Genomic DNA, 27,303 nt, shown 5'->3' with positions numbered 1-27,303 from the left:
ATGTAAATGTCACCTCATTGGGGTATTCTCATCCAGCTCCTTTTCCCTTGGTACACCCAGTTTCCCTTCTCCAGCTGTATTTTCCAAAGCACTGTCTTTTCTACATTTTATTTATTTCTGTAACCAATTTATTTGGATCTGGATAATCCCTCAAAGATCCATATGTTGAAGACTTGGTCCCCAGTCTGTGGCTCTATTGGAAGGTGCTGGAATCTTCAGAAGTTGGGGCCTAGTGAGAGGAAGTTAGGTCATCAGGGGTGTGCCCTTGAAGGGGATATTGGGACCCCAATCCCTTTGTTGTCTCTCTTTGCTCCCCAGTCACCACGAGGTGAACAGTCCTCCTCCACTATGCACTCCCAGCACCATGTACTGTGCTACCACAGGCCCAAAGCAACAGGGTCAATGATCATGTACCAAAACCTCTGACATTGTCAGCCAAAGAAAACTCTCTTCCTTTTAAGTTGATTATCTTGGGTATTGTGTTACAGTTACAGAAAGCTAAGATATCTATTAACTGTCTTCTCCCACTACATCATAAATTCCACATAGGCAGGACCCATATGAGTAGCAGGGCTGTAGACAGTTTCTCACTCATATTTTCAGCAGAATCTGCCATGTCATCAAGATTTCATGTATTGTTTAAGCACGTGACTAATACGTACTGAGCATCTTCTTTGGACCAGCAGCATCAGCATCCTCTGGGAACTTGACAGCAAGGCAGAATCTCAGGCCCCACCCCAGACCTTCTGAATCAGGATTTGCATTTAAACAAGACCCCCAGATGATTCAAATGCATGATAAAGTTTGCAAAGCTGGAAGCTCCAGGTCTACGTCATAGCAATGTGAATAACTTAGACATAAATCTTAGGCATCCTTGTTCTCAAAGGCTTTTCTTATATGCAAAAAATTAGCAATAATGAGTCAGATTTTCTTAATAATTTTTCTCTAGTTGTAGGTAGACACAATACCTTTGTTTTATTTATTCATTTATATGTGGTGCTGAGCATCGAACCCAGTGCCTCACACATGCTAGGCAAGTGCTCTACCACTGAGCCACACCCCAGCCCTGACAGATGTTTTGTTTTAAAGGACTAGTTCTTTACTTTTTTATATTCATGTAAGACAGAATGTCCCTGGCCTTCCTCACTTTCCCTCAAAGTGGGAGTTTCTCAGGGACCCAGACCTCCATGTTCAAAACCCCAGGATCATCAGGAATGTGGGCAGTGGCAGCAGGCTGCATATGTCATCACATGGGTGTTCTTGCCATGCATGTGGAAAGTCACAGCCATGGCCACCTGCTCCAGTTTCATGTGCTTCTTGGCCAGCCACGTCAGATTCATGAGGTCCACCAGCTGGCTGGGCTGAAAGAACATGTACTTGGCGGGTTGTCTTCCCAAAACCTAGGCAGCAGTCTTTCTGCTCCTGAATGAAGAAGGACCCATGCATTGCTCATCAAGCTGTTCCCCTTCAACTGTCCCACCGCACACGAGTGAGCGAGCCTCTATCCCAAAGAGCAGCAGGATGCAGGCGGTTCCAAAAGAGGAGGAGAAACTCTGGAATCTCACAAAGAGCCTGTGGCTCAACCATGAACCAGAGCCGTGAAGGCAAGAAGACGAAGAAAGTGGGAATGACACCTCCCAAGAGGAGGGGCCCTGGTTGCCAGGAGACCTTCCCCCTGGGGGCTCTGCTGCCACATGAGGATAGGACAACCTCCAAGCCCACCCTAAATCCATCAGTCGAGGAACTGGGAACCCACTGGTGGCCTCTAGTCACCTGATTTTGCTGAAAATCAGGTCACCAGATATCAATTTGCCAGATCCTCTGAGCTGTTGAGGATTTTTTTTTTCTTTTTTTGTGCCTCCATAGCCATTTTCTTTGTTTGTTTGGGGTACCAGAGATTGAACTCAGGGGCACTCAACCACTGAGCCACATCCCCAGCCCTATTTTGTATTTCGTTTAGAGACAGGGTCTCACTGAGTTGCTTAGTGCCTCGCTTTTGCTGAGGCTGGCTTTGATCTCAAGATCCTCCTGCCACAGCCTCCCAAACTGCTGGGATCACAGGCGTGGCCCACTGTGCCCAGCTCCCCAGTCGTTTTCAATGCCAAAGATCGGAGTACCCACACTTGTGCTCCACAGCATGTGATCTAGCTCCAGAGGCTGCCACAAAAATACCCCAAATTGTGACATCACAGCCACCTCACAGTGGGGACCCAAGCACTGCAGGGGCAGGACCCAGAATGAGAGTGGATCTGGGCAACTGAGTATTTTAACAAACCACAACTTAGAAAACTACTCAGTGGGCTTTTTGGAAAACTGTTACCTAGGATTGGAGTAACAAACAAATTAGTCTTTCTTCCTCACATATTTTCATACTACCATAATTATTCACAAAATTTACTTTTAAGAGGAGCAAAAACAATTCTGACAGCCCTCTTTATACATGAAACCAGTGTCAAAGTCAAACAATGGTACAAGGGGCAGAGCACTAAAATCACTCCAGAATGCCAAGAAGCCCTCCCTTTTTGTCATCTGTAGCAATGGTGTGACATAGACCACGTACGCAGACACGACATACAACATGTCTATGCATCCCATACATGTCTTCTTCACACATCTCTGGACCACCTTAAAATGTGACAAGCTAAAATGTGTCTCTTCTGGCAGGCCCAGTGAAAGCCTCCCTTGTCCCAGTTCTGTGAGAGCTCTTCTGTCACTTTTAATGTGTCAGAGTGTCACTTTTGTTTTTTCTATCTGCCATTATTCTTATAAAAGATAAAGGGGGGAAATGCAAAAAAACTGTAGTTCAGAAAAAAATTTTTGAAAACAACCAACTGGTCTTCAGAATGCAGTCTTTGCTAGTGGTTGAGCGTCTGTCATGAGAGTGTGGGCCCTGGACCCCCACTCCCAGTAGGTGCCTGGGTACCCCCTCAACTCTCCCTCTGCTTGGAGGTAATAAGTCTATGGTTATACTTTGAAAACTACTCTTCATAAGTCACTATCATAAATTATGCAAACACATGGACATTGCTCTGGTGACTTGGCCAAAAATGAGCTGATGGCTGCCAGCAGCCCATCATACCACAGCTCCAAACTAGTGATTGTTCATCACCTGACATGTCCAAACCTGGATTTCACATAGAAAATCATGAATAAAGAGTGCCACGGGAATGCGTGAAAGGGGGTTCATGCATTCACCAGAAGAACATTTTGAATTAGAAGACTAAACATCAAAGATTTCTTTTTAAAAAAAAAAAATGTATCAGAACCATCCTCTTTGACCAGACACTCAGAGCATCTATGTACGACCTCTGCCTTTCTGCTGGAGAAGTCCAGTCAAACCCTCTACAGTGTAGAAGACTTCATTGTTCCCAGCATTAGAGATCAAATTTTAAATCCTACCAGTTATGCTTTTGAGACTCTGAGATACCCAGGAAAACTGGTCTTCCTTGGGTTTCATTGTGTTAGGATGTGGTGTGGTTTCTGATGATGTGTAGTTAGTTGTCCAAAGGGAAGTGGACGGTGTGCCCCCTTGAGGTCTCTGCACACCAGGACTCCAAGGAGCCTGACATCAAGTCCCTCACTAAATGCAAAGGACTGGACTTCCTGGGTCACCACAGCTCCCTGGGGCTTGGGCAGGGTAGCCAGCTTTGGTTGGAATGCAGGGTAGGATGGGAAAGGTGTTTCAAAGACTTGTCTGAAGAGGATACAACTCTGCCTGATCCATCAGCTGTTCACTCATTTGCTCAGTTGACATCCAGAGGCCTGCTCCAAATCCCTGCTAGGTGCCTGCAATTCAGGATCTGTGGAATAAGATTCTACCTCATGGAGCCCACTGAGCCACCCTGTGGTGACCCAACTCTGTGATTCCTTCAGGGAAGACAGTACTGTCAGCATCCATTTTCAGACCAAATCCTCCTTTACACCATGGCTGGTATTGTGCTTAGTTTCCTGCATTTAACCCCATGCTGAATCCTGTTGCTCTCTCATCCCTATCTGGCCCTCATAATCTCCTACCATGACAGGCCAAGGCCCTGGCCCAAGTCCAGTTATCTCCACCTTTAACATCCCTCCATCCTCAGCCTAACCCCTCCACAAACATCATGCCAAATGTAATGGACGCCCATTGCCACTCTCTTCCCCACATTTCTCCTTGCCGAACACCTCCAAAAGTCCCACTGCAGCTAGAGTACCTTTTCCAACAAATATGTGCCAGGCACTGAGCTGAACAAGCACCTGTTCTGATAGTATCCCATGGGGAAGGTATCTGCTTTACAGAAAGGAAAAGGGTTTGTGGAAGTGAAATAATTCAGCTAGTTAACAGAAGAACTGGAAACTGGAGGTTTTGATGGACTCAGACAGTAACTGCTTAACCACATATGGCCTAACACTAAATAAAAAGCTATCATCTCCCTTTCACTCTGCTCTACTAGATCATAAAATCCCAGATTCGTTTAACCTTGCACAAAACAGATCTGCAGGTACACACATGTTAGATTTCTGTCCTGATATGCTTATGTCCCTAGAGCCTGTAAAGCCTGTGGGAATGCCCAGTTCCCAATGGCAGGAGTAAGGGGTTAAGGGGAGAAAGGTGGAAAGGGACAGGGGTGGTACACATCACATCACTTGATCTCAAGATAAGCTCAGCCAAGAACTGGATCCCAGTCTACTCAGATCTGGATTTGCCCCAGAATGGGTGCAGAACACAATTCATTTCCAGGAAAGAATAACAGCAAAGTGTGTGCCTTGCTTTAGACAAGGAAAGTAAAGGTAAGTGACATTTTTCTCTCTTTGGAGCAACTTCGAACATGGAGCCAGCAAAAATGCCAACCCTGGGTGACTAAACTTGAGTCTAAATCTTGCTTAAGGTTGCCTGGGCTCTGGAGGTTCCAGTCTATCTCAAGGATCATCCCCAACCCCCTGCAGAATTCAGGCAGGCCAGCTGGTTGCTGCACCATCCTGTTGCCTCTCCAGGACTCTGCCAGTTCTAGGAGGTCAGAGGAAAGGCACTAGAGCCAGAGCTCCCCGCTCTCACTTCCTACTCTCAGACCCTTCTCCACTGGGGCCCACTCAGGTCCCTAGCTACAAAGAGCCCACTGCAAGCCCAAAGACTGAAAAAAAAAAAAAAGTTTTAATAAATACAAAAATCTCCAATAATGACTCTGCTCAGCTCAGGGGCAGCAGGAGTGGAGTGGGGGAACCCTTGGTGCTGAGTGAGGATAAATTAAAAATCCCAACAAGCCAGTGACATTATGTACAGAAGGAAAGGGGTGGGCTTCTAGGCCAGGGCCAGACCGTAACAAGGCAGAAGCTGGAGTGGATATGACCTTGGCCTGCCCAGTTGCCTCTCCCCCTTGCGGAGCTGTGGTTCCCAGAGGTAGAGGGGGAGGGAGAAGGGGCCAAACAGAGGAGTCAAAGGCACTGGGCTTCCCCAGAGGAGAATGCGGGGTCCTCAGCACCACCCCTTCCCCCAGCTCAGGCCCCGTCCTCTTGGTCATATGGCCTTGTGGCTGCTCCCTAGGAGCCTTCAGCTTCTTTCTCCAGCTCTGGAACACTCCTGGTCTCAGAGGTTGCTGCAGACGGAAGCAGGTAGATGTTGGAGGAGGATAGCAGGAACAGGATGACATGGAGAAAGTCATATAGGGGCCAAGCAGAGCATCTCTGCTCTGGGCCCAGACAGGTCAGAATTTTCCAAGCAAGTCAGTACATACCAACTGTGTGATCCAAGCCTAGTTGCTTAACTGCCCTGAGCTTCAGAAATCTCATTTCTATAGAAATGGTGATAATAGCCCCCACCCGATGACCACCTTATGAAGGTAGACTAGGAAGGCACCTGCGATGCAGACTGCATGGCTCGGGCACCACAGGGGCTCCCTTCCCTCCCCAGGTTCCCTGGCCACCCTCACTTACGCCGACGGGGTGTGCAGTGGGAGCAGCATCGACTCTCCTTCCCCGAGCCACAGGATAATGACAGTGAACAGTCATCGCGCTCACAGTGGGGCACCCCTGCCTGGTGCAAGATAGAGTAGATGCTGAGGGTCCACAGGGCCCACCTCCAGGAGTCTGCCTTCCCTGGATAGCTACTCCTCACCAGGCTCCCACTTACCCCACACCTGCAGGTGATACAGCTCATCTCCCCAAAGGGGGGCACAGATGGGTGCCAGCTCTGGCTCTCTGGAAACCACTGTCCCGCAAAACGGCAGCCCCGGGGCCCATCAGCCTGCATGGGATCCCCCAGCTGGGCCCCTGGCCCTACTGTTGGCAGAAAGAGGCATGGGTCAACCCTGAAGGGCCAACCAGCTTTTATTCCTCTTTGAATTTTCCAAACCTAGCAGTTTCTGGCACTGAGTAGGTGATGGATAGATGGATGGACAGGGCAGGAACTGAAGCCCATCACACCCCACTTGTACATGCACATTCTTCCCACTGCAGTTAGAGCTCTGCTCCAGGCTACACACAGAGTAGTGCTCCGTCAATGCTGAAGTAGCTGAGAAGCCCCTTCCCCTCACCCTCACCATGCCCCTCCTCACCCCAGTCAAGGCTGGCCCCAATCCTAAGAGTGAGGCCTCAGTGCCCAAGTCCCTCACCTGGACACTGTTTGCAGCAGTCAGTGGGGTTGGCGCGGATGGGCTGGGCACAGGCCAGCCGAGGACACTGCACCTTCTCACAGTGTACCTCTCCAGTGCCCCCCTGTAGAGATCCATTGAGTGGAGGGTCAGGAAGAAGGGAGGACACATAAACTTCTTCTTTTCTCCCTCTCCTTTTCCCACCTCAAATAAAATATATGTGTGGCCTTTTATTCAGAGGCCTGGGCTTGCTTTATATACCTGAACTCAGATCCTCATTGTACCCTGCAAGGTAGGTACCACTGTATTTGCTTACAGGAGAGGAAAGGGAGAGACTCAGGGAGGTTCAGAAACATGAGGCCAGTCAGGGAGCAGAGGTAGATTTCACACCCAGGTCAGCATTTCCCTTCTGCTACAGGAAGCCGGAAGCCAGCTCTCAAAACTCAAGGGATTTTTCTGATGGTGTTTTCATCCTTGAACCTTCCTCACCAAGGATGGCAACCCCCTCCCCATCTCTGCAGACCCCGCTGGGTTATGGCACCAGAGAAGATTGGGCAGCCATACCTTGCAGGTGCAGACAGCACACTTAATTAAGCCAAAGGGGGGCACGACGGGGTGCCACCGGGTACCCGCTGCCCGCCAGCTCCGGTCACCATCAAAATAGCAGCCTGGTGGGGGACAGTGCCCAGCTGTCATTAGTATTGAGCTCATCAGCTGGGCCCACAACCAAGGCTTGAGCTTCAGGGCAGCCCCACACTAGCTAACCCAAGGGCCTAGGCGACCGGTAACACTAATGAGGTCTGTCGGGTGTCACTTGGAAACTGTACCCTTCACCCCCACACACGTACACTCTTCCCCTCCCTTTCCCCTCCTGTTCCAACCCAATGGCTCCTCTGGATCCTCCAACTCTACAGGCACTCTTCCAGCTCACCCTCTCCTGGGTCCCGGTTCCTTGGCAGCCCTGGTAGCTCTCTGGCATCTTTTTTCTCTGTAAAGCCAAAGAAACGGTGAGGTAGAGGATGACCACCCCTCCATCCTTCCCTAGAGGAAGCAACCCCAAGGACGGCCCCTCCACTGCCTCTCCTTCCCTGCAGGGAACTCACCCGGGCACACGGGGCAGCACTGGTCAGGTGCCTGCACCGGGTGTGGACAGCTTGGGGGTGGACATACCACCGGGTCACAGATCACCGTTCGTCTCTACAGAGAGAAGCGGGAGCGTTGACGGGGTGCTGGGCTTCTAGCCCCAGACCCGAGGCTTCAACTGAGCCCTTTCGGGGCCTCCTACCTGGCAGGTGCAGAGTGAGCAAAGAGGATCATAGTTAGGCGCCCAGCGAGCCCCATGCGGGCGCTGTTGCCCCTCGAAGAAGCACGTGTTGGGGTCTCGGGGCCTCCCAGGGCCTCCAGGTTTGGCCGGCGCTGGGGCTTCAGGGTCGGGGACCGCGGGCTGAGCGGGCTGAGCGGGCTGCGCGGGCAGCGCTGGCAGCGCAGCAGCGACTGCATCCGAAACGCCAGGAGACCCCGCCCCCTCGGCCCCGGCCGCAGCCAGACGCAGGCCGCCCACCTCACATTGGTTGCGGATGTGCACCTGGGAGGAGAGGCCGACTGAGACAGCATCCAGGCTCCCCCTCCTGCCTCCGCCTGCCCGGGTTGGCCAGCGGACAGGAGACACCTCCGCCCCTCAGCACCAGGGCGCCCAGGGGAAAGCTATTAGCCTCAGCAATCATCCCAGCTGCAGGGACCAGTCGGTGGGCTGCCAGCCTCCTCAGGGAGCTTTGTGTGGCTTCATCCTCTCCACCAGCCAGACTTTGATACTACTCCCTTCACCCCACCCCACTGGAGGCTCAGAGAGAGTAAGTGACTAGTACAAAGGAACACAGGGCCAGTCCCTCTGCCCATCCCCACTGCCCACAATGCCCACCAACCTGCCCTCGAAGCTCCCCTCTGGGGCTACCCTTGGTGGTGATCAGCAGGGAGGCAGTGCCCTGTGCCAGGTGCCGCAGCAGCTCAGGCTCCAGGTCTTTCACCACACCCTGGGCCTACAGGTAGACAGAATGAGGGATGAGTATAAGGCACTTTAGGACTGAACCTACTGTCCCCAGTTTGCAGACAAAGAAAATGAGACCCAGAAAGATTAAATAAGTTCTTTGGAGTAACGAAGTCGATCAGCAATGGTGTGGAGCTTGGAAACCAGGTCTTCCTGACTCCAAGTGCACAGAAGCCCAACCTAGTTCAGGTGGTTTGGCCATCCCACTACCCCTCTGGAGTACCAGGATATTACATACTATCCAAGGGATTCCTTCAGAAAGGAGAATGCGTAATGAAAGGCTGAGTCAGATTCACACCAAGACGTGCCTGAATCCCAAGCCCATACCCCTCTGTAATACCAGGCTGCCTGCTGTCTGCTTCCCCAACCCTTCAAGCTGAAAAGCGATTTCCCAAGCTGCCTCCCACAATCAGCCCTCACCTCTGGGCCGTAGAATCCCTTCAGCAGCCGCCGGGGCCCTGGAATTCCAGGAGGCCCAAGGAGATGGGCAGTGACAGTGCCCTGTTCTGAGCCACCAAGCCCAGCCAGCAGCACTTCATAGTGCAGGTGACAGTGTGTATCCAGGGAAAGCCAGGCATGCCCAGCTGCCTGGCTCTGCACAGGAGGCAGCATCAGGGCTCCTGCCAGGGGCACAGGCAATACTGGGTCCAGAGACAAGAGTAAAGGCAACAGATGAGATGGTGGCCTAGAGCAACCCCTTACTCCCAGCATTCCCCTTCTCCTCCACCATAGACTCTGAAAGCTGAAAGGCACTGTCTATGGGTCCAGGCCTGGGAGCACCAAGATTTAGACTCCTACACTATGGCAACAGGGAGGGTCTGCTAGCAGGACCCCCCCTATACATTCCCACCCTCTCCAGATGCCAATCTGAATCTCAGGCAGAGAAAGACACTCCAGGCTCTGGTCTTCTGGCACCATCCCTTTCACGCCTTAGTCACAAGTCAGAAGATACAGAAAGGCAAGCAGACCCTGGAACACTCACTATCATGGCGGGCACTGTGCCCACTGTAAGGCAGGGTGGCCACATGCCCCCGCAGCTCTCCATCTGGGAAGTCCTTGGTGCCCACATTCAGGAACAGCTCATTCTGTAGCAGCATATGAGCCCCTCGGGCACCCAGCCCAGGGCAGACACCCACAGCCTGGGGGGCAAAAAAGGATGAGCCCCCTCAGCTTTCACACAAGCCCTTTCCACGTTTTGTGCCCCGCTACACCATACACATTTCTACACACCAGTAACACTGGATAAGAACTTTGCAAGCCCAGTTTCAAGTCTCTCCTCTGTCACTTCCTAGCTATGTAACAACCTTGAAGAGTTACTTAACTCTCCGGACCTTCACTTCCTCACCTGTAAGTGGGTACTGTGAAAGTGAAAATATATCTATGAATAAGATAACCAGTGCCGTATCTGGCAGTAGAAATGTCCGATAGTAGCAATCATTACTATCACAGTTATCATATGGTCTGTCCTCCTTAACTTCTTCCATTTGATTTGACTGTGAACTTGCTGAAGACAAGGACCACATCTGATTTTCTTTATTTTTTATTTTTTGGACCAGGGATTGAACCTAGGGGTGCTTAACCACTGAGTCACATTCCCAGCCCTTCTTATTTTTTATTTTGAGACATGGTCTCATTAAGTTGCTTAGGCCTCTTTAGGTTGCTTAAGGCCTTACTACATCACTGAGGCTGGCCTTGAACTTGAGATCCTCCTGCCCCCTGAGTCACTGGGATTACAGGAGTGCACCACCAAGCCCAGCCCCCACCTCTTATTTTCTTTGTATTCTAGACCCTAGCCCGGGGATACTAAAAATGTGTCAAATGAATCAATAAGAGAGTCTGTGAGTAAGTGAAGGATGCTGTATATCCCTGCACATCCAACCAGGCTTCCACAGCCCATGCATTGGTAACCCTGGCACTATGGCACAGCTCTGCCTGTGGCCTTACCATGTGTCCTCCTGGGTGGAATCCAGCCATGTGGCACAGAACAGTGCGCTGATTCCTCCGCTGAGGCTTGGTCTCCAGTGTCATGGCCACCACCTCACTGCCTGTACCTACCACTTGTACCTGGTGGGCAGGGTGGGGGAAGGCAAAATGAATTGGCAGAAAATGCCTGAGGCCTGAACCATTACAGGTCAAGGCCCTGCCCTATTGCCCTTACCACCTCCTGCAGTCCCTGACTCTCACCTGGTAGATCAGGGAGCCATTTCCTAGCAGTGTGAGGCTGGCTGAGCCGGCAGCACCTGTCTGGACTGGGATTAGGGCATCAGCCCCACAAAGGACACTCTGCAGGACTGTAGAGGGGCAAGACAGGCTTACCATGTGGCCCCTCATACCTTGAGACCCCAGGATGTCTTCCCCTGTCCACCCTGGCCTTCTCCCTGGCACTTGCTTGTGCCTCTCAGGTGAGTGTACCCCAGGCGCCAGGCCCCACCCTGCCTCACCATCACAGCTCTGCCTGGCAGCAATGTGCCCACTGATGCGCAGTTCTGGCCCTCCTGCCCTCTCCAGGGCCATCTGCAGCTCCCCCAGCACAAGCCAGTCCATCTCCTGGGCTGTCAGACTGGGCAGTACCTCAGCAAAGCCTGGCTCCTGGGGACAGAGCAGGGTATGGTGGGCACTAGCAAGAGGCCAGAGCAGGTGGCAACAAGAATGAGACCCTCCCTTCCCTCACCTGGGCTGAGGCATTGGCCTGGAGCTCTCTCAGTAGCTGACCCTGGTGTAGAATCTGGAGCTTCAAGGGAACCTGGGTTGCTCCTGTAATGGGCATACATGTGGACATTTCTGAGAGATAGGTACCCTCCCTGCCCTCCCTCACACTTTCCTGCCACACTTACCCACACTCCTGGGTTCCAGCAGCCCCCGGAAGAGCAGCAAAAAATGCAAGGAGTCCTCCGTATCACTGAGGGTGAGCAGGGTGATGCCCCCTACACCCTGCTGTTGTAGACCTTCCAGAGTCAGGATGGCACTGAAGGTCTCTGAGGGAGGGAGGACGGTGAAAGCCCATCAGAAAGTACCTCCTCAGCCCACCCTGGTCCCCAGATAAAGAGAGCTCAGATCTTCACATCCAGGGGCTGCATGTTCCCCTTACCTGCAGCTAGGGCCCGGTGCCTAATGAGAGGCCCCCAGACCTCCCCTGAAGGGTGAGCGGGTGTCACAAGGGCCACATGCAGCTGTTCTGCCCTAAGGAGCCGCAAAGACAACCTAGGCACTGCCCGCCACACCCCACAGACCTGTAGCAGAGAGACAAGAAGGCCCACTCAGACAGTATGCCAGACAGGCCAGCTAAGAGGCCCAGGCCTGGTGAGGAAGGAATATGGAAGGGAGCCCCAGGCCCTCCTAGGAAGCTTAAGAAGGCACCCAGGAGCCAGATGCTTGGGTTCAAATTCTGGCTCCACCACTTACTAGCTGTGTGACCTTGAACAAATCACATTCTGCTACTGAGCCTCAGTTCCCTCATCTGTAAAATGGGCATCATAATGTCAGTGCCTTCCTCCCACTGGGTTGTTCTGAGGACCAAAGGAGGCAATGCAGAGCATGCTCTCAGCACAGTGCCCAGACTGGATAAGCGCTCATAAATGGCATCATCTCACCAGGCCATCTTGGGTGGGGGATGCAGGATGTTCAAAGAGGATGCCGCCTGTGGAATCTGAGAAGCGGACCCTGCTGGGACGGTCCAGCCTGGGAATGAAAGGTCCAATAAGGCTGGACCCAGAGCAGTCTCCCACCCACAAACCCCTACCCAGCTCTTTCAGTTCTTCTTCCCCTCCCCCTGCTGACCGGCTCCTCGCTTTTTCCCCATTCTCACCTCCGGTAGGAGATGGAGAAGCGTAGGCTGGAGCGCAGCAGTGAGACTCGGGCACGTGCCACTGCCTGAGACCTCGGTCCAGTCAGCAGCGCCACGAAGTCTACCAAGGGAGGAAGACAGCATGACACTGTCAACCATCGCTGACCGCCGCCCCAAGGGCTACTCCTCACACACACATCCCCTCCTACCCGTGTGGCCGTCAGCGCGCGCCCTCTCCTCAGCACCCGGCTCCCCGCGATCACTATAACTGCGATGCTCCGGATCCCTGGGATACTCAAAGGACAGGCCCGGCGGCTGCTGTTCCGAATTGCTGCGCTCTGTGCCAGGGGTAAGAGACACAGGCTACAGCAGGTCACCCTAATCCATGTAGCCCAGTACCTAGTATTGCGACCCTGTCGCCCTCCCCTTACCGCAGAGCCTCTCTTACCCTGGGGGCAGGTCTGGCAACAGTGTCCTGGCAGCTGGCGAGGCTGCCCACAGGCCAGCGTTGGGCACTCGGGTTTGATGTTCTTGCAGCTGACCCTGCCAGGGCCCCTCCCACGGCGACCCCACTGTGGCTGATCTCAGAGAACACGGAAAAATCAAGTGAATGCAAGATGTCAGACCGTTAGACCCCAGGGCAAAGAGGGAGAATCAGGGACCTGTGCTCAGTCCACCCGCAGAGTCAGAAAGCTCTGACATTTACAGGCGGAAAGACCCTAGACAAGTTGCTTAACTCTTTAGGCCTTAGGGTTCCACTCTAGAAAATGGGGATAATAGTGTTATCTATTTAGCAAAGTTGAAATGGTAGTTAAGAGATAGAGGAAAGGTAGTTGACTCAGAACCCGACACGAAGTGAGCGATCAATAATAGTCAACACCTGAGACTTGAAGGGGGCGATCCCAGCTTCCTCCACCAGAAAACTCATCCCAAATATCTGCGGACCAGTCTCTTCCTCCTGAGCAACCCAGAGTCCACTCCGACGTCTCAGAACCCCAGAGGTACCCGACCCTCAAGAGCCCGGGCGGCGACCGTAGTGTCCACTCACCGCCTCACAGGCGCACAGAACGCAGCGCATCACCCCGAAGGGCTCCCCCAGGTCTGGGTGCCACGTCTCGTCCAAGGCATAGACCTTCCCGCCGAAGGAACAGCCTGCGGGGACGGGCTTGGCTAGCGGCCGCTGTCCCGCTCGTGCAGTATGCCCGCCTTGGGGGCTGCCGGTCGGGCCCTGGGTTCCCTGGCACAACGTACCAGGCGGCCCTGCCCACTCCTCCAGCCCGCCCGCTGCGCCGAGCCACCTGCGCCCGGGGTCCCCTCCCGGAGGGTGCGAAGTTGCCCAAAACCGGACTCACCGCCCGCGCCTCCCCCCGGGCGCCCACCTACCTGCCGCTCCCCGAACGGGCAGCGGCTCTTTCTCGGAACGGATGGGCAGTGCGGGGGGCTCCGGGCCGGCGCCGCGGGCCGGCCGGGAGCCGAGCAACAGCAGCCCGAGGAGCAGCAGAGGGGCCGGCGGGGCCGGGAGGCTCGGCATGACGCGAACGGGACAGCTGGGGAGGCGGGCGGGAGGAGGGAGCAGGACGGGAGGAGGGAGGAGGGCCGGGCCGGGGGCGGTCCGGCGGGAGGGGGCCGGGGCCAGGGCCGGGGCAGTGCTGCAAGGGGCTCGTCGGGCTGCCGCAGAGTCGGCGCCGGGCCGGGTGGGGCGGGAGGAGCGGCCGGGAGGAGCGCGGGCGGGCGGGCGCTGACCCGGGCCGTACGCGACTCTAGTGCCCCGGGCGCCGGCTCCGGCCCGTTTTATGCCCGGCGCCCGGCGCCCCGGCCGGGGGCCTCCTCCTCAGCAAACGGGGCGGCGGCGGCGGCTCGGCGAGGGGCCGGGCTGAGCCCGGGGGGTCCGGCCCAGCGGCAGCGGCCCGGATCGCGAGTGGGGGAGGGGAGGGAGGGGCTGGGACCGGGTAGGGGAGGGAGGGAGGGGCTGGAGGGAAAGGGGGAGCGAAGGGGGAGGGGGAGGGGAAGAACCAGGGGGCGCGAAGAGGGGAGGAGCGGCGGGCCGGAGCCCCCAGCTGCCGGCGGCCACAGAGCGGCTGGACCAGGAGATAGGTGTCCAGCCCAGGACCAGATTCTCAGGGCCAGGGAGGGGCCAAGGCTTGGTCTGAGGCCTGGACGGGTCACTGGGCAAGGACCGGGTTCCTGCTTGAAGGATGAAGACTTGTCTTTAAGGATGACACCTGATCTCTTCTTGACTCTAGGCCTACAGTACCCCTCTTCCTTTGGCCCTGTCTCTCTTGCTGCGTACCCCGTGTCCCTACTTCCCCTCTGAGGTCTGTCCTCATTCTAGAAGTTCCCAGGACAGAGACTTAGGCAAAAATGGTCAGTGTTCCCCCTTGAGTAGTGTCAGTGTTTCCCTGTTCTCAAGCCCATTCAACGATCACCCTCTTGCTTTCTCAACCTTTTCCTTCACCCAAGGGACCCTCTTCCTCTCCAGCCCACCCCCAAACTCCTTTGTGTTGGTTTTCTGGTCATTTCTCCCTGTCCCATCTGGCCCCCACCCCCACCATCCTCCCAGCTATCCCAGCACCCTCCTTCCTAATCTTGGGAGGCATCTCTGGCTGAACTGGAGAATTCCGGGATCTAGGCCATACTCCTAGCAGACAGCCCCATCCTTGGGAGGAGGAACAGGAGAGAGCCTGAGGAAGAACTGGGGGGTGGGGGGTGGGAACAAGGTCAAGCCAAGAGGCCCCTGAGGACAGAGACTGTAGGGAAACTGGAACTGAGGGGAAAGCAAAGTAGTGAGAGCCAGGGTCAAAGAAAGGGGGTAGCGGGGTGGCAGCAGGGAAGTACTTGCAGGGGAGGCTTAGCAGCTGTCTTTCCTAAGACAGGGACACATGGGCCTGATTATTCCTCTTGTCATATGTGGAGTGGTAAGAGATGGAAGAGGGCAAAAGGCAGGGCAAGCGCAGGGCATGGGCACAGAGGTAAGGGAGTTTATTTGTGCAAGCCCTTGGGCCCCAGCAGAAGAGCACCTGGACCCAGCCTTAACCCAGCACACACCCCTCACCCTCCAATCCCTTCAAACTGTTCACACCTTTTCTCCATACCATGACCCCTAACAAGATCATTCTCCAATATAGGCAATACCCAGATTCCATTTGGGAAAGCGTAATTACAAGACTCCCTAGGGAGTTGTAGGAGAAACCTGGATCTTGGCAGCTGGTGTGGTAATCAAAGAGAAGAAATTTGGATAGCTAGGAACTGAAAACCTCATCAATCTGAAGCAAGACTTACATGACTTTTCCCCCAGGACAAACATGTCCTGCCAGATATCTCCTGGACAAAACCTCTATTCCTTTCCCATCTCTCCCCCAGCCAGGTCCCAGGTTCCCATCTTCTAGGAAAAGATGGATCCTCCTATGCAAATCCTCCCTGTTGTGTGTGTGGGTGGAGGATCTGGGCTCCATTAGTGGACCATGGTCCAGGCTGGGGCTCCACGTCCAGCTTGGATAGGAGAAGTCGTCACTTCCGGGGCCTTCACCAGTGTCTGGTGGCTCTCTGCTCTCTGATTGGGCAGAAGTGGCCAGGTCAAGCCTGTGACCCCACTGCAGTGAAGGGGCTGTGCCCCAACGCCACATGTCTTCCTATTTCATCTGCTCCCCAAAGTGCTTGCTGCCTGCTGTGCACCTGGGTCCTTAAGCCCTTCTCCACCCGGTGAGTGGCAAACAGGGTTTGGGGTTAAGTGAGGGTATGAAAGACAGGAAAGAAGAATTGGGCTCTCAGCTGGGGGAGGGGCAAGCAAAGTGGAACCTACAGGCACTGACCTTTGTCGAGAAGAGTGAAGCCTTCCCAGAATGGGAGGAGCAGGACAGAGCAGGGGTAGGGGGTGGGGTGCTAGTTTCTAAGGGACTGATCACAGACTGGGTGGAATATAGCACAGCCCTCATCGGATTTAGGGAAAGGGGACACCAGCCCAGGAAGAAAATAAGAAAGGAGGTGCATGGAGGGTTAGGGAACATAGTACTAAAATAGACACAGTCCAATCCCTAGTCTTACCCAGTCATTCTTTGTTAGCTTAAAGTTCTGAATCCTGGGGCTGGGGAAGCTGGGTCAGGCAAGCCAGGGGCACAGGGAGAACATAAAGGGAGGAGGGCTCATGCATGTTGACAGACCTACAGGAAATCCCAATATTGAATCAGGTGCAGGCCTCTTTGCACAACTTGTGAAAGGAGGAGGAAGCCATGTGGGGGGTCTTGTGAAGGAACCGGAAGGGGTCTGCAGAGGGGGCAGGGAAGCAGGTATAGCCATCAGACAGATTACTTGGCCTGTGTCTAAAGTAAGGTAAGCCAAGTTAGGTGGGCATCACCTCACTCAGCAGGTGCTCATTCCTGGACCACTTGCCTTAGGAAGGAAATCCCAGGACTGTTAGCCATCTCTTTGATTTGGAGAACAGGATATATCAGAACGTGGTGTGCAAAGAAAACCTCCAGGAGGTTGTATGTGTGGAATTAATGGCTATGGTACCACCTTTTAATCCATGTCCTCTGGTGGTCCCAGTTATATCTTTGCCCAATACCCCTCCTCAACCCCATGCCCAACAAGGAAGCCACACCTCAACACATTATGCAAGTTTGCAATTTCCAAGTCCTCGCCCTAGATCCTATTTTCCACTCTCCAGGCTCACCCACGGTATTTCCCTTCTCTAACCCCATCCCAAATTTCTTCCAACCTAACAACTGAGGTTGTTCAAAATTTGAGGCCAAAAAAGGTGTGTGTGTATGTGTGTGTGTGTGTGTGTGTGCGCGCGCGCACATGTGTGTACATGCACTTACACACACACATATCACATTCTGCTGCTCTTGGTGTGTATGTGGGTGGGGAGTATCAGAGTCACTGAGGAGCCCTGACACCATATGCTATGATCACAAGAAAACCTGGGAGCAATCAGAGCTTTAGCAGCTCAGAGCTGGTCAGCAGCTCAAGCTCTCCCAGCATCTGCTCCCCCGCCTGCCAGGCAGTCTTTTTCTTGAAACTTGATAAAATATTCACCCTTTCTGTCACTTTCAGGATTCCAAATCATCTTCCCTGGCCCACGCGTGCCCCACCCCACTCTGCCCAGAAGTGCAAAGAGCCCAAGCCGCCTCCATGGCCCCAGGAAGGATTCAGGGGAGAGGCCCCATACAGGGAGCCACTCCAGCCAGACACCCCAGCCAGAATGGAGCTGACTGGTAAGATCACACTTGAGAGGCTAGGCCCAGGCTGGAGCATGGCAGGGAGAAAAGAGGCATGCTGCAGGGGTGGGGAACTGGGGAACCCAATCTCCCAGGAATAAGGTATGTCCAAGTAGCAGATTCCTTGATTTCAGGTCTGGGTCCCAAATGGGATTTCCTGGACCATCACCCAACAATGATTTCTTCCTTATCCACCCTGTTCAACTTCATTTCTCATCTAAGAATTGCTCCTTGTGGTCATGCTTCTCCTTACTGCAAGACTAACTCTGTCCAGCCCGGCTCCTCCTGCCTGTGACCCCCGACTCCTAAATAAACTGCTTCGTGACTCCCACGTCCTTCACAGCAGACTGGTGAGAATTCCCAAGCACTAGCTCCTCTGTTCACTGTAACTGGTAAGGTACCCTCACCCTCATCACTTCCTCTCACTCCTTGATAGATAACTACTCTTCCAATATTGCCTTTGGTATTCCACTGCCTACTGATCATCACTCCCTGTCAAGAATTGTGATTTGCACTAGAGCCTCTTTTAGAAGCTCTGGTCTAAATGTAGTGCTCATGGAAGACTATCCCAGTCACTGGGCCACCATACCCCTCTCTATTTCATCTCCCTTCTCCCCCACACATCTTTCCCAACAGAGCCAGTGCCCAGACATCAATCCTTTGTCCACCCCTGTCCTGCTACCTGCTGTGGACTTTAGCTTGGGAGAATGGAAAACACAGACGGTAAGAAAGTCATCCTGGGATCCCTGGGCTGGAGATATGGCTCAGTGGTAGAGTACTTGCCCAGCATATGTGACTCTATTTTTGATCACCAGCACCACCATACACACACACACACACACACACACACACACACACACACACAAAGTCATCCCTTACTTTGGCTTCCCAAATTCCTGTCATTATCAGCTCCCTACTGCTTCCCATGGCTCCTTCGTAATTCTTGAGGTCCCTAAAAATAATCTCATCCTTTGTGTGGTCATCCTAAACCCAATGTACATTCACCTGTGATATGTATCCTGTGGACAAGATGATGGATGTCAGGCCCAATGTGTCAAATAGATTCAAAGTTGAACACCATGAAAAGCTGGATAGAAGTCTCTCATGATCATGCCTTTGACCTGAACCTGTTCAACCTTCTTAAGTTGGCATGGAGAAGTAAGATTGATCTGTATCCACAGATGACACAAAGCTGGGAAGCACCCCTAATAGAACAGAAGTCACAGTCAAGATTCAAATCACTAAAAACCTAGGTCAAAAACAAGGTGAAATTTAACAGAGACACATGTAATTCTACATGTGTAAAATGAATTAAGTCCTATTCCAGTTTTTGGATCCTGATGCCCTGCTTCCCTCATGGCCCTAGCACTTCCTATGAAAAAGATTTGGAAGTGTTAAATAGACCCCAAACATAGCAAGTAATGACACTATTTTTTTTTTTTTTTTTTTTTTTTGAGGGGGATACCAGGGATTGAACTCAGGGGCACTCGACCACTGAGCCACATCCCAGCCTTATTTTGTATTTTATTTAGAGACAGGGTCTCACTGAGTTGCTTAGTGCCTCACTGTTGCTAAGGCTGGCTTTGAACTCACAATCCTCCTGCCTCAGGCTCAAGCCTGCTGGAATTACAGGCATGTGCCACTGCGCCCCGCTAATAATGACACTATTAAAGCAAATATTTTTACATTTATTTATTTATTTATTTAATTCTTTTTTGCAGTGCTAGGCATTGAACTCAGGGCCTTGTGCATGCTAGGCAAGCACTCTACCACTGAGTTACAGCCCTAAATCTAAAGCAACTGATTCTAAAGCTAGCAATTCTATACTGCTTTAGATGTTTAGCATTCATATTGTGAAAATCTTCTTAGAGAACTCTATTTTGAGTGAATTGCACTTAAAAACACTAGTCTGAGTACTAAACACCCCCCTCAGGACATATGCTAATTTATTAAGGAGACCATATTAAACTAACATGTGCCCAGAAAGAAGCAACCTAGAAAACATGTTATATGAGACATCATTAAAAAAAAAAAAAGACACAAACCTGTCTGATTAGCTTGGAGAAAAGTAGTAGTCTTGTGGTACAGCAAGAAATGCTTCCACTTGGGACTCAGGAAACCTACTGGTATGGAGCATTCATAGGCAGGTCAACTCTTCTACCCTCAAGATCTCTAGAATTCCCCTCCTTTCCTCAGGTCTGCTAGGAGAACTGGGTCAGGGAAAAAGGGCAGTCCCTATGGTTATTACCTATAGTTCCAGCTCTGCCATCTATTAAGTTCATTTTCTTCATCTTTAGGATCATTATTTTGAAGCCTCAGACTCTTCATTTAATTTAAAAATGTTTGAAACAGAAAGAGCAGACTTGCAGCACTAGTGCAGAACTTTCTGACTGAAAGTCAGTGTAAGACCAGGCAGGGTTGGCGGACAGTGGAGTTATTGAAGCAGAGGCCGATGACCAATTGTCGGGAGACTGTGAAAGAATTCCTATGCTGGGTGGGACCCCGGTCCTGTCCAATTCTCAGCTCCTATGATTCATTCTGCTGGCTACTCCTACGGGCTCCCCACCCGCTATTAGCATGCCCTTTGAAGCAGTCTACTTCTTCCATCTCTTTCCCAGGAGCAGACGAAGGCACAGGACATTCTAGGAGCAGTGAGCCTTCTACTGGAGGGAGTGATGGCAGCACGGGGACAGCTGGGTCCCACCTGCCTCTCAGCCCTCCTGGGACAGCTTTCTGGACAGGTCCGAATCCTCCTTGGTGCCCTGCAAGGCCTCCTTGGAACCCAGGTAAATCCCCAGGTAAGGGATCCATAGAAATTTTCCTCTGACTCAGTCTCCCTAAATAACCTGAGGGAAGAAAGGGGATTCTAGGGATCTTGAGGATAGAAGAATTGATCTGCAATAGGAATGTTCCCTCCCAGTCATAACACCTGGGTATGGGCACCCTATCTGTCCTAATAGTCAAGCGAGGCCTGATATCCAGGCCTGCTCTCTGACTTCAGGCCCATCCTCTGCCTTCAGCATCCTCCACAGGGCAGGACCACAGTTCACAAGGATCCCAATGCCATCTTCCTGAGCTTCCAACAACTGCTCCGAGGAAAGGTGCGTTTTCTTCTGCTTGTAGGAGGACCTGCCCTCTGTGTCAGGCGGTCCCTGCCCACCACAGCTGTCCCAAGCAGTACTTCTCTATTCCTCACACTGAACAAGCTCCCAAACAGGACTTCTGGATTGTTGGAGGCGAACTTCAGTGTCTCAGCCAGAACTACTGGCTCTGGACTTCTGAGCAGGCTGCGGGGATTCAGAGCCAAGATTCCTGGTCTGCTGAATCAAACCACCAGGTCCCCAGACCAAATCCCTGGATACCTGAACAGGACACACAGACCTTTGAATGGAACTCATGGACTCTTTCTTGGAGCCTTACCTGGGACCCTAGAAGCCCCAGACATTCCACCAGGAACTTTGGGCACAGGCTCCCAGCCACACAACCTCCAGACTAGATATTCTCCTTCCCCAACCCATTCTCCTACTGATCAGTACACACTCTTCTCCCCTTCACCCACCTTGCCCACCCCCATGGTCCAGTTCCACCCCCTGCTTCCTGACCCTTCTGCCAACTCTACGAACCCTCTTCTAATCAGAGCCCACCCTCACTCTCCAAATCTGTCTCGGGAAGGGTAAGGTATGCAGACACTGCCAGCACTGGCAGCGTCCCTCACATGTAGTTCCCCTCCCTGAGAGACTGGAAGACAACTGCAGCTATACCAGATAACCTGTTTCCACCTGAAAGCCAAAGCCCTGGTAAAGGTGGATATACAGGACAAAAAAAGGGACTGTTTTTCACTGTACATTATAAAACTTCAAGTTATTTTTCTAAGCTAGTTATCTTTAGTCTATTTTCTGCATAAATTTGCAAATCACTAATTCTCTACATGCTTTTTATTCATACAATAATTCTGCAAAGGCCTGTTCTGGCGTCATCTTTGAACAGAGATAGATACTATCTTTGTGTTAGAAAACAGAAAGGTAGTTTCCTTTGCTTCAAGTTTAAGGCCCGCCAGTGCCCCATTCCCTTTACTATCATTCTCAGTGGGATTGTTTGGTCCTCTATTCTTCAGAGAGCCTTACTTTTGATAAATGAATAACAGGTGTCTCTCAGAAACACTGTCCCTATAAAACAGATAAAACTAAGCCTGTAAAAGAATAAATGAGAGCACCCAAAAGCTAACTAAAAGCAAAGGAAAGATGTTCTTCACAGGGGGTACACACACACACACACACACACACACACACAACTCCACCTCCCAAGAAAGCTAACAGAGCCTCACCCCCCAGGTAAGGCTATGCAGACAGTTCAGTAAAGACAAGATCTGAATGTGACAGCTGAGCAAACAGCTAGCCCTTCAGCAGCTCAGCAGGAGGTTTTGCCAGGCCTGGGCTCTTGACTCCCTCCTGTGGAGGTCAGGAGGAAGTGCAGGAAGTGGCATGAGTTGGGCTCCTTGAGCTCACACAGCAGGAGGACAAACTTAAGAACAAGTTAGAGGCTTCTTTCTCAAACCACACAAGTGCATCCAAAAAGCAGTCCTGTGTGAGCACCATGAACACTACTATGGGATCCCTAAAAAGAAGGCAGGGTTGTGGGGCACAGTGGTGCACATCAGGAGGCCAAGGCAGGAGGATGACAGTTCAAGGCCAGCCTCAGCAACTTAGACCTGCCCCACCCCCACCCACCCAAAAAACCAAAACAAACGAACGAAAGAAAAAAAAAAAATGGCTGGGGATGTAGCTCAGTGGTAGAGTGTCGCTGGTTCAATCTCCTGTACTGCAGGGAAAGGAGGGGATAGAGAAGTAAACTTCAGAGGCTTTGCAACTAAGTCTTGCTGTCTTGATGCTCAGGAAGGGGAGGTTTCCACAGAAAGGTCAACCTCCTGAGGTTCCTGTAGGAGAACAAGTGGGAACTTTTCTCTCTGTCCCACTCCAAAGGAAAGACTACCATGTAGGTGGAAGCACCAGGAACTCAGGATTCCAAATACTGCCAGATAGCCCAGGATCCCAAAAGGCATTCCAAAACACTAGGTGAAAGTCAGGAACCTTATGTATATCCACGCCCCCTCCCTTTTCTTTTCTTTTCTTTTTTTTTTTTTTTGACAAGGTTTTATTAAATTGCTGAAGCTGGCCTTGAACTTGAGATCCTCCTGTCTCAGCCTCGAGTCACTGGAATTACAGGCATGCACTACCACACCCAGTTTATATTCCCTTTCTTAATGCTCACACAACTCAGTAAAGTGGATATTACCACCTCTATTTTAAGGACGAGGAAATGAAGGCTCAGAGAATCCAGGTAAATTACCAATGGTCACAGAGCCTGTTAGCAGGAATAAACACCCTAGTCTGATTCACTCTCAAGCCCTTAGTCTCCTCAGTGTGGTGCACTGTCTAATATATCATTCGGTGGTTTTACTTACTGGGAAAGACTCCCAAGTCCTTAGGGAGTAAATTCATCAATTATTAGTGAGGCACTTTACCATTGAGCTACATCCCCAGTCCTTCTCTTTTTGAGACAGGGTCTCACTAAGTTGTTGAGGCTGGCCTTGCATTTGTGATCCTCCTGCCTCAGTCAATTAAGTCACTGGGAGTATAGCCTAGCTACATCCTTAGCTCTTATTAACAAATTCTGAACAAACAACCTAAGCTCTTAGTGGGCATGACCAATTTAGACATCTCCAAGTATCCTTCTCTTCCTGGGCAAAACAGTTACCATGGAGAAGGAATTAACAAATGCACAAAGCTGGGGTGTTGCTTAGTGGTAATGTGTTCACCTAGCATAGGCAAGGTCCTGGGTTCCATCTCCAGCACCGCAAAGAAAGTGCACAGAGCTCAAATATTATCCAAATCTCAGGTGCTATCAGTTCTGCATAAGAAAGAATTAGTTCAACCACACTACAAATTTCAGGGTGCAGTAATGAAATGGTTAGTGGAAATTGTAATTTACTTAAATACCATAGAGTATGTTAAATTCAATGATGAAAAATATATATAATGATCAAATGAAACACTTCATGGTATATGAAAAACCAGAACCCAGGTAAGATATGCCAAAGGAGCAAAAGAATTATGGATTCTCAGCATAGTCATATGAGTGTTAAGGATGGCAAAAATGCAAATATAGCCAGAAAGTTCCAGGCATCTGATATTCCAGTTTGACTTACTCTAGTTCAGGCAAAAAAAAAAAAAAAAAAAAAAAGCTCAAAATTTTCCCCAGTGTTAATAAATTCGCTCCAATTAAGAATCAATCCTAGCCAGGCACGGTGGCACACACCTATAATCCCAGTAGCTGAGGAGGCTGAGGCAGGAAGATAGCAAGTTCAAAGCCAGCCTCAGCAACTTAGTGAGGCTCTAAGCAATTTAATATAAACCCTATAGACCCTGTCTCAAAATAAAATATAACAAAGGGCAAGGATGTGACTCAGTGGTTAAACGCTCCCAGGTTCAATCCCTGGTACCAAAAAATAAATAAATAAATAAAACAAAATCTATCCTAGAGTGCTTGCCTAGCACATGCAACATCCTGGGTTTGATCCCCAGCACCATAAAAGATAATTAATCTAACCTGGAGCAGCAGGTGTAGCACATGCTTAGCATAGGTGACCCCTGGATTCACCCTCTGGAACCAAAAAGAAAAAAGAGTCTAACCCATTCCCAAATCATTTCATCTGGCTGATTCCATCCCTTCTTCCCTTTTACACACACACACACACACACACACACACACACACTTTACAACAAAAATGCTCTTACCCCTGTTTTACTTTACACTAATCCTCTTCCTTTGCCCAGAACAGTCTGCTATAATATGCTACAAACTATTCCTGGTAGTTAGGTTCTCCCACTCTAACCTAAATCCATCCTTCTCCAATCCTTCAAGAGACCCTGACCCCATGGAAAGATTTTAAGAGCCCATAAAAATTCACCCCAACCCCCAAAGCACCTGCTACTCCCTCCCCACACCACCCATGGTAAGGTTAAAAAAAAAAAAAAAAAAAAAAAAAAAACCAACAATAACAAAAAACTACCTTCTCTCCTCCCTGCTGAGGTCATTCATTTTCAACCCATTTCCCTAAATACTATTTCTAATGCCTCATGTAAAGATCTGAAAATGATGCAAAAGCAAACACCCCTGGGGATAAGCTCCTATGGCAAAACCAGGATATCCAAAGACAACTGCTTAACACACAATCTTTCTGAATTATTACTCTGTATTTTCCAGGGGAAAAGAGTCCCATATACTGTCTCAGCATCCTCTAATGCCAGTTTGAAGAGTCAGTTTGCAGGCTGGAGTCCTTGACACCATTACCATTTCCTTAACATTTTTCTTCTTCCAGTTATAAGTTAGTGATCGCAGTCGGGCTGCTGCATTGTCCTGGGCACTGGCACTGAACTGCCAACCTCATTGGTATTACGGTCCTGTCCATTGCACTGGTCTGTGTAGCAGCTCCCTGTTCAGTGTCACTAGTAAGGACCACTTACCCTCCCTCCCAGATCACCACTGGAACATGGAGCAGAGAACCAACTCCACCTGCTTCTATAGCCAAGTCCTCTCTTCCTCCTCTCATCAGTCACACCCCAAGTCCATGTCAAAAAGACTCCATCCAAAGCTTCCACAAAAAAGAACTTTTCCAGGCTATGCGAGTAGTTCATTCAAGTCAATGTGAACTAGCTTCCTGGAAACTGAGTGTTGGAAGGACACAAGCACGCAGGGAGCTTTGCCAATTCAAAATTGTATGCCAAATGGGTAGTATCTTCCGGGCCTGGGGTATGACTCTCAGAAGCCAAAGCACAATTCTCCCTCCAGATAGAAAATCATACCAGAGGATAAATACTAGAAGAGTCAGCCAGGAGATGGAGATAACCCTAAACCCAGAAAACAAAAGGCTGGGATTGGGACAGACCCTCTGTCGACATATGGTGGCTATGGGCCAGAAATATACCACAGACAAACTGGAAATTAAATTAAAAGAAAATGTATATTTGTTAAAGAAGGGGGAGGGGAAGAGTCTGAAAAAGTAGTTTAATTAAAAAGTCATATACACAACTTTTGATTCACTTCAAGTTTTCCCACTGGGTCTTTCACAGGCAAGTCAGCTTCTCATTGAGTTCAGACTAGCTAAAAGTGCACCAACAGTGGGCAGAAAGCCAGTTCCTCCTTAACAGGTAAACAACAGCAAATTCTACTCAGGCTTGAACAACATCCACAACCTGAGTGAACAAGCAGCAGGCTGGCATCCCTCAAGGTTCAGAAGGCCAGTTTCTTCATCAGCAGATAAACTCTGGAATCCACCTCAAATCCATGCAGGTTGTTGGCGTCACCCTGCAGTCTCATGAGCAGGCCACCATAGGACACGTAGGCAGAACTGGAATAGAAGGATCCCCATCCCATGAGTCCAAGCTCCATTCCAACTTATGAAAAAGAACCAGTGTTCTGTCATTAAGGAACCAAAATTTCAGACAAAGAAAAATGCACAGATGTGTGTGAACAGTGTTCTTTATACTAGCAAAAGTGAAAAACACCTACATGTACAAAATTAGGGGAATGGTCAAACGAATTAAGATATATCCATTTACCAGAATGTTACACAGCTATAGAAAGTGTTTAGGAAAAGCTAAACACTAACGTGGGGAAACATGTTGTACATATGTTAAACAAAGAGAAGAAAACTTTAGAATAAACAACATGATCGCAAAGAAAAAAGTAGACTTTTAAAAAAAAGTTAAGACTATTCAAAAATGTTTATGTAAAAGGTTCCTTCTGGGTATGAAATTATAGGTAACTTTCCCTCATATTACTTCTCTGCTTCAAATAACTTACAAAGAACACATATTGTTTTAATAAAATTTTAAAGAAAAGAAAAAAATAAGCGAGGAAACCAAAGAACCAGGGATTAGGTTACAGAGTAGCACAACACACACGCACAAATAAACAAAAACAAAAAAGCCTAGCCATGCAATCACTTAATGCTGCATGTAGTTCCTGGGGAAGCCACTCTTCTTGGCACTTCACACAGCCGGATTACCAGTTTTTGGACCACCGGGCCTTGAGATCCTGACAAAGGGCAAAGTGGGCAGCCAGTACTTCAGACTGGAGACTGTATTAAGAATAGTTACTATTTAGGTCCTAACTCAATTTGAGGTGCTTGAGGAGAGGGGCCCACAATAGGAAGCAAGAGCATGACCCAAATTCTCAGCCGGGGAGGAAGGAAAGGATTCTCACCAGATGGTGGAACTTACAGGCGTGTTGCTGCTTCAGTGGACGTTTCATCCCCCTCAATCCTATACACCTTCCCATACATTACATATTCAAACTGGTCAGCCCTGCAGAGCAATAGTGGCAGTTATTCTTCATGATTACATACAAATGATCCTTTTCAGCTGGGCACGGTGGCACATGCCTGTAATCCCAGAGGCTTAGGAGGCTGAGACAGGAGGATTCTGAGTTCAAAGTCGCTCACCCAAAACAACTTAGTGAGGCCCTAAGCAACTTAGCAAGACTCTGACTCAAAATAAAACATTAAAAAAAAAGGGGGGGGGGGCCAGGGATGTTGCTGAGTGGTTAACAACCCTGGTTCAACACCCCAGTACCCCCCCCACCCAAATAAAAAGATCCTTTAAAAACAGTAACTGGTAGCCAGTTATAGTGGCAACA

The 27,303-nt window shown here is 50.5% G+C and overlaps 3 protein-coding genes across 9 annotated transcripts in view; 1 reads left to right on the top strand and 2 right to left on the bottom strand.

The window, feature by feature from the left end:
- Positions 1 to 5,109: 5,109 nt before the first annotated feature.
- On the bottom strand, positions 5,110 to 13,996 carry Chrd (chordin). Its single transcript, XM_047564353.1, has 23 exons — positions 13,775 to 13,996; positions 13,440 to 13,543; positions 12,840 to 12,969; positions 12,601 to 12,729; positions 12,413 to 12,512; positions 12,198 to 12,285; positions 11,696 to 11,837; positions 11,442 to 11,582; positions 11,279 to 11,361; positions 11,049 to 11,196; positions 10,792 to 10,898; positions 10,552 to 10,671; positions 9,590 to 9,746; positions 9,028 to 9,248; positions 8,486 to 8,599; positions 7,849 to 8,148; positions 7,667 to 7,760; positions 7,495 to 7,551; positions 7,128 to 7,231; positions 6,585 to 6,687; positions 6,104 to 6,252; positions 5,908 to 6,007; positions 5,110 to 5,570 (listed from the first exon to the last, which is right to left on the bottom strand). The coding sequence occupies exons 1-23, from the start codon at positions 13,920 to 13,922 to the stop codon at positions 5,515 to 5,517; spliced, it is 2,895 nt and encodes a 964-aa protein (XP_047420309.1). The 5' UTR covers positions 13,923 to 13,996; the 3' UTR covers positions 5,110 to 5,514.
- A 550-nt stretch (positions 13,997 to 14,546) lies between these two features.
- Positions 14,547 to 21,253, top strand: Thpo (thrombopoietin). Its single transcript, XM_047564611.1, is given in 8 exon segments — positions 14,547 to 15,936; positions 15,939 to 16,090; positions 17,444 to 17,604; positions 17,830 to 17,957; positions 18,244 to 18,330; positions 20,226 to 20,393; positions 20,628 to 20,708; positions 20,825 to 21,253. Coding segments are annotated over 8 exon segments (1,140 nt in total). The 5' UTR covers positions 14,547 to 15,852; the 3' UTR covers positions 21,104 to 21,253.
- A 4,406-nt stretch (positions 21,254 to 25,659) lies between these two features.
- Positions 25,660 to 27,303, bottom strand: part of Polr2h (RNA polymerase II, I and III subunit H) — a 6,182-nt gene continuing 4,538 nt past the window's right edge. For 5 of the 7 annotated variants that reach the window (XM_047563386.1, XM_047563382.1, XM_047563388.1 and 2 more), the window contains 2 exons: positions 26,889 to 26,972; positions 25,660 to 26,014 (listed from right to left, as the gene is read on the bottom strand). In XM_047563386.1, coding sequence (XP_047419342.1) covers positions 25,897 to 26,014; positions 26,889 to 26,972 — 202 coding nt within the window. In that variant the 3' untranslated portion in view covers positions 25,660 to 25,896. The other 2 variants (XM_047563385.1, XM_047563383.1) reach the window with 2 other exon arrangements.

This window comes from Sciurus carolinensis, chromosome 9 (genome assembly GCF_902686445.1).
Source record: "Sciurus carolinensis chromosome 9, mSciCar1.2, whole genome shotgun sequence".
Lineage (NCBI taxonomy): Eukaryota > Metazoa > Chordata > Mammalia > Rodentia > Sciuridae > Sciurus > Sciurus carolinensis.
Note: the sequence above shows the minus strand (reverse complement) of the source record. Positions and strands in the feature narration are given on the sequence as shown.

Bases quoted from the DNA above. Each gene is read 5' to 3' on its own strand.
- Chrd (XM_047564353.1), bottom strand. From the start codon at position 13,922: ATGCCGAGCCTCCCGGCCCCGCCGGCCCCTCTGCTGCTCCTCGGGCTG. The intron at 11,583-11,695 runs GTAAGGGGAACA...TCCCTCCCTCAG, and splicing joins GCACCGGGCCCTAGCTGCAG to AGACCTTCAGTGCCATCCTG. The intron at 5,571-5,907 runs GTAAGTGAGGGT...TTCCGTCTGCAG, and splicing joins CCACTGCACACCCCGTCGGC to CAACCTCTGAGACCAGGAGT.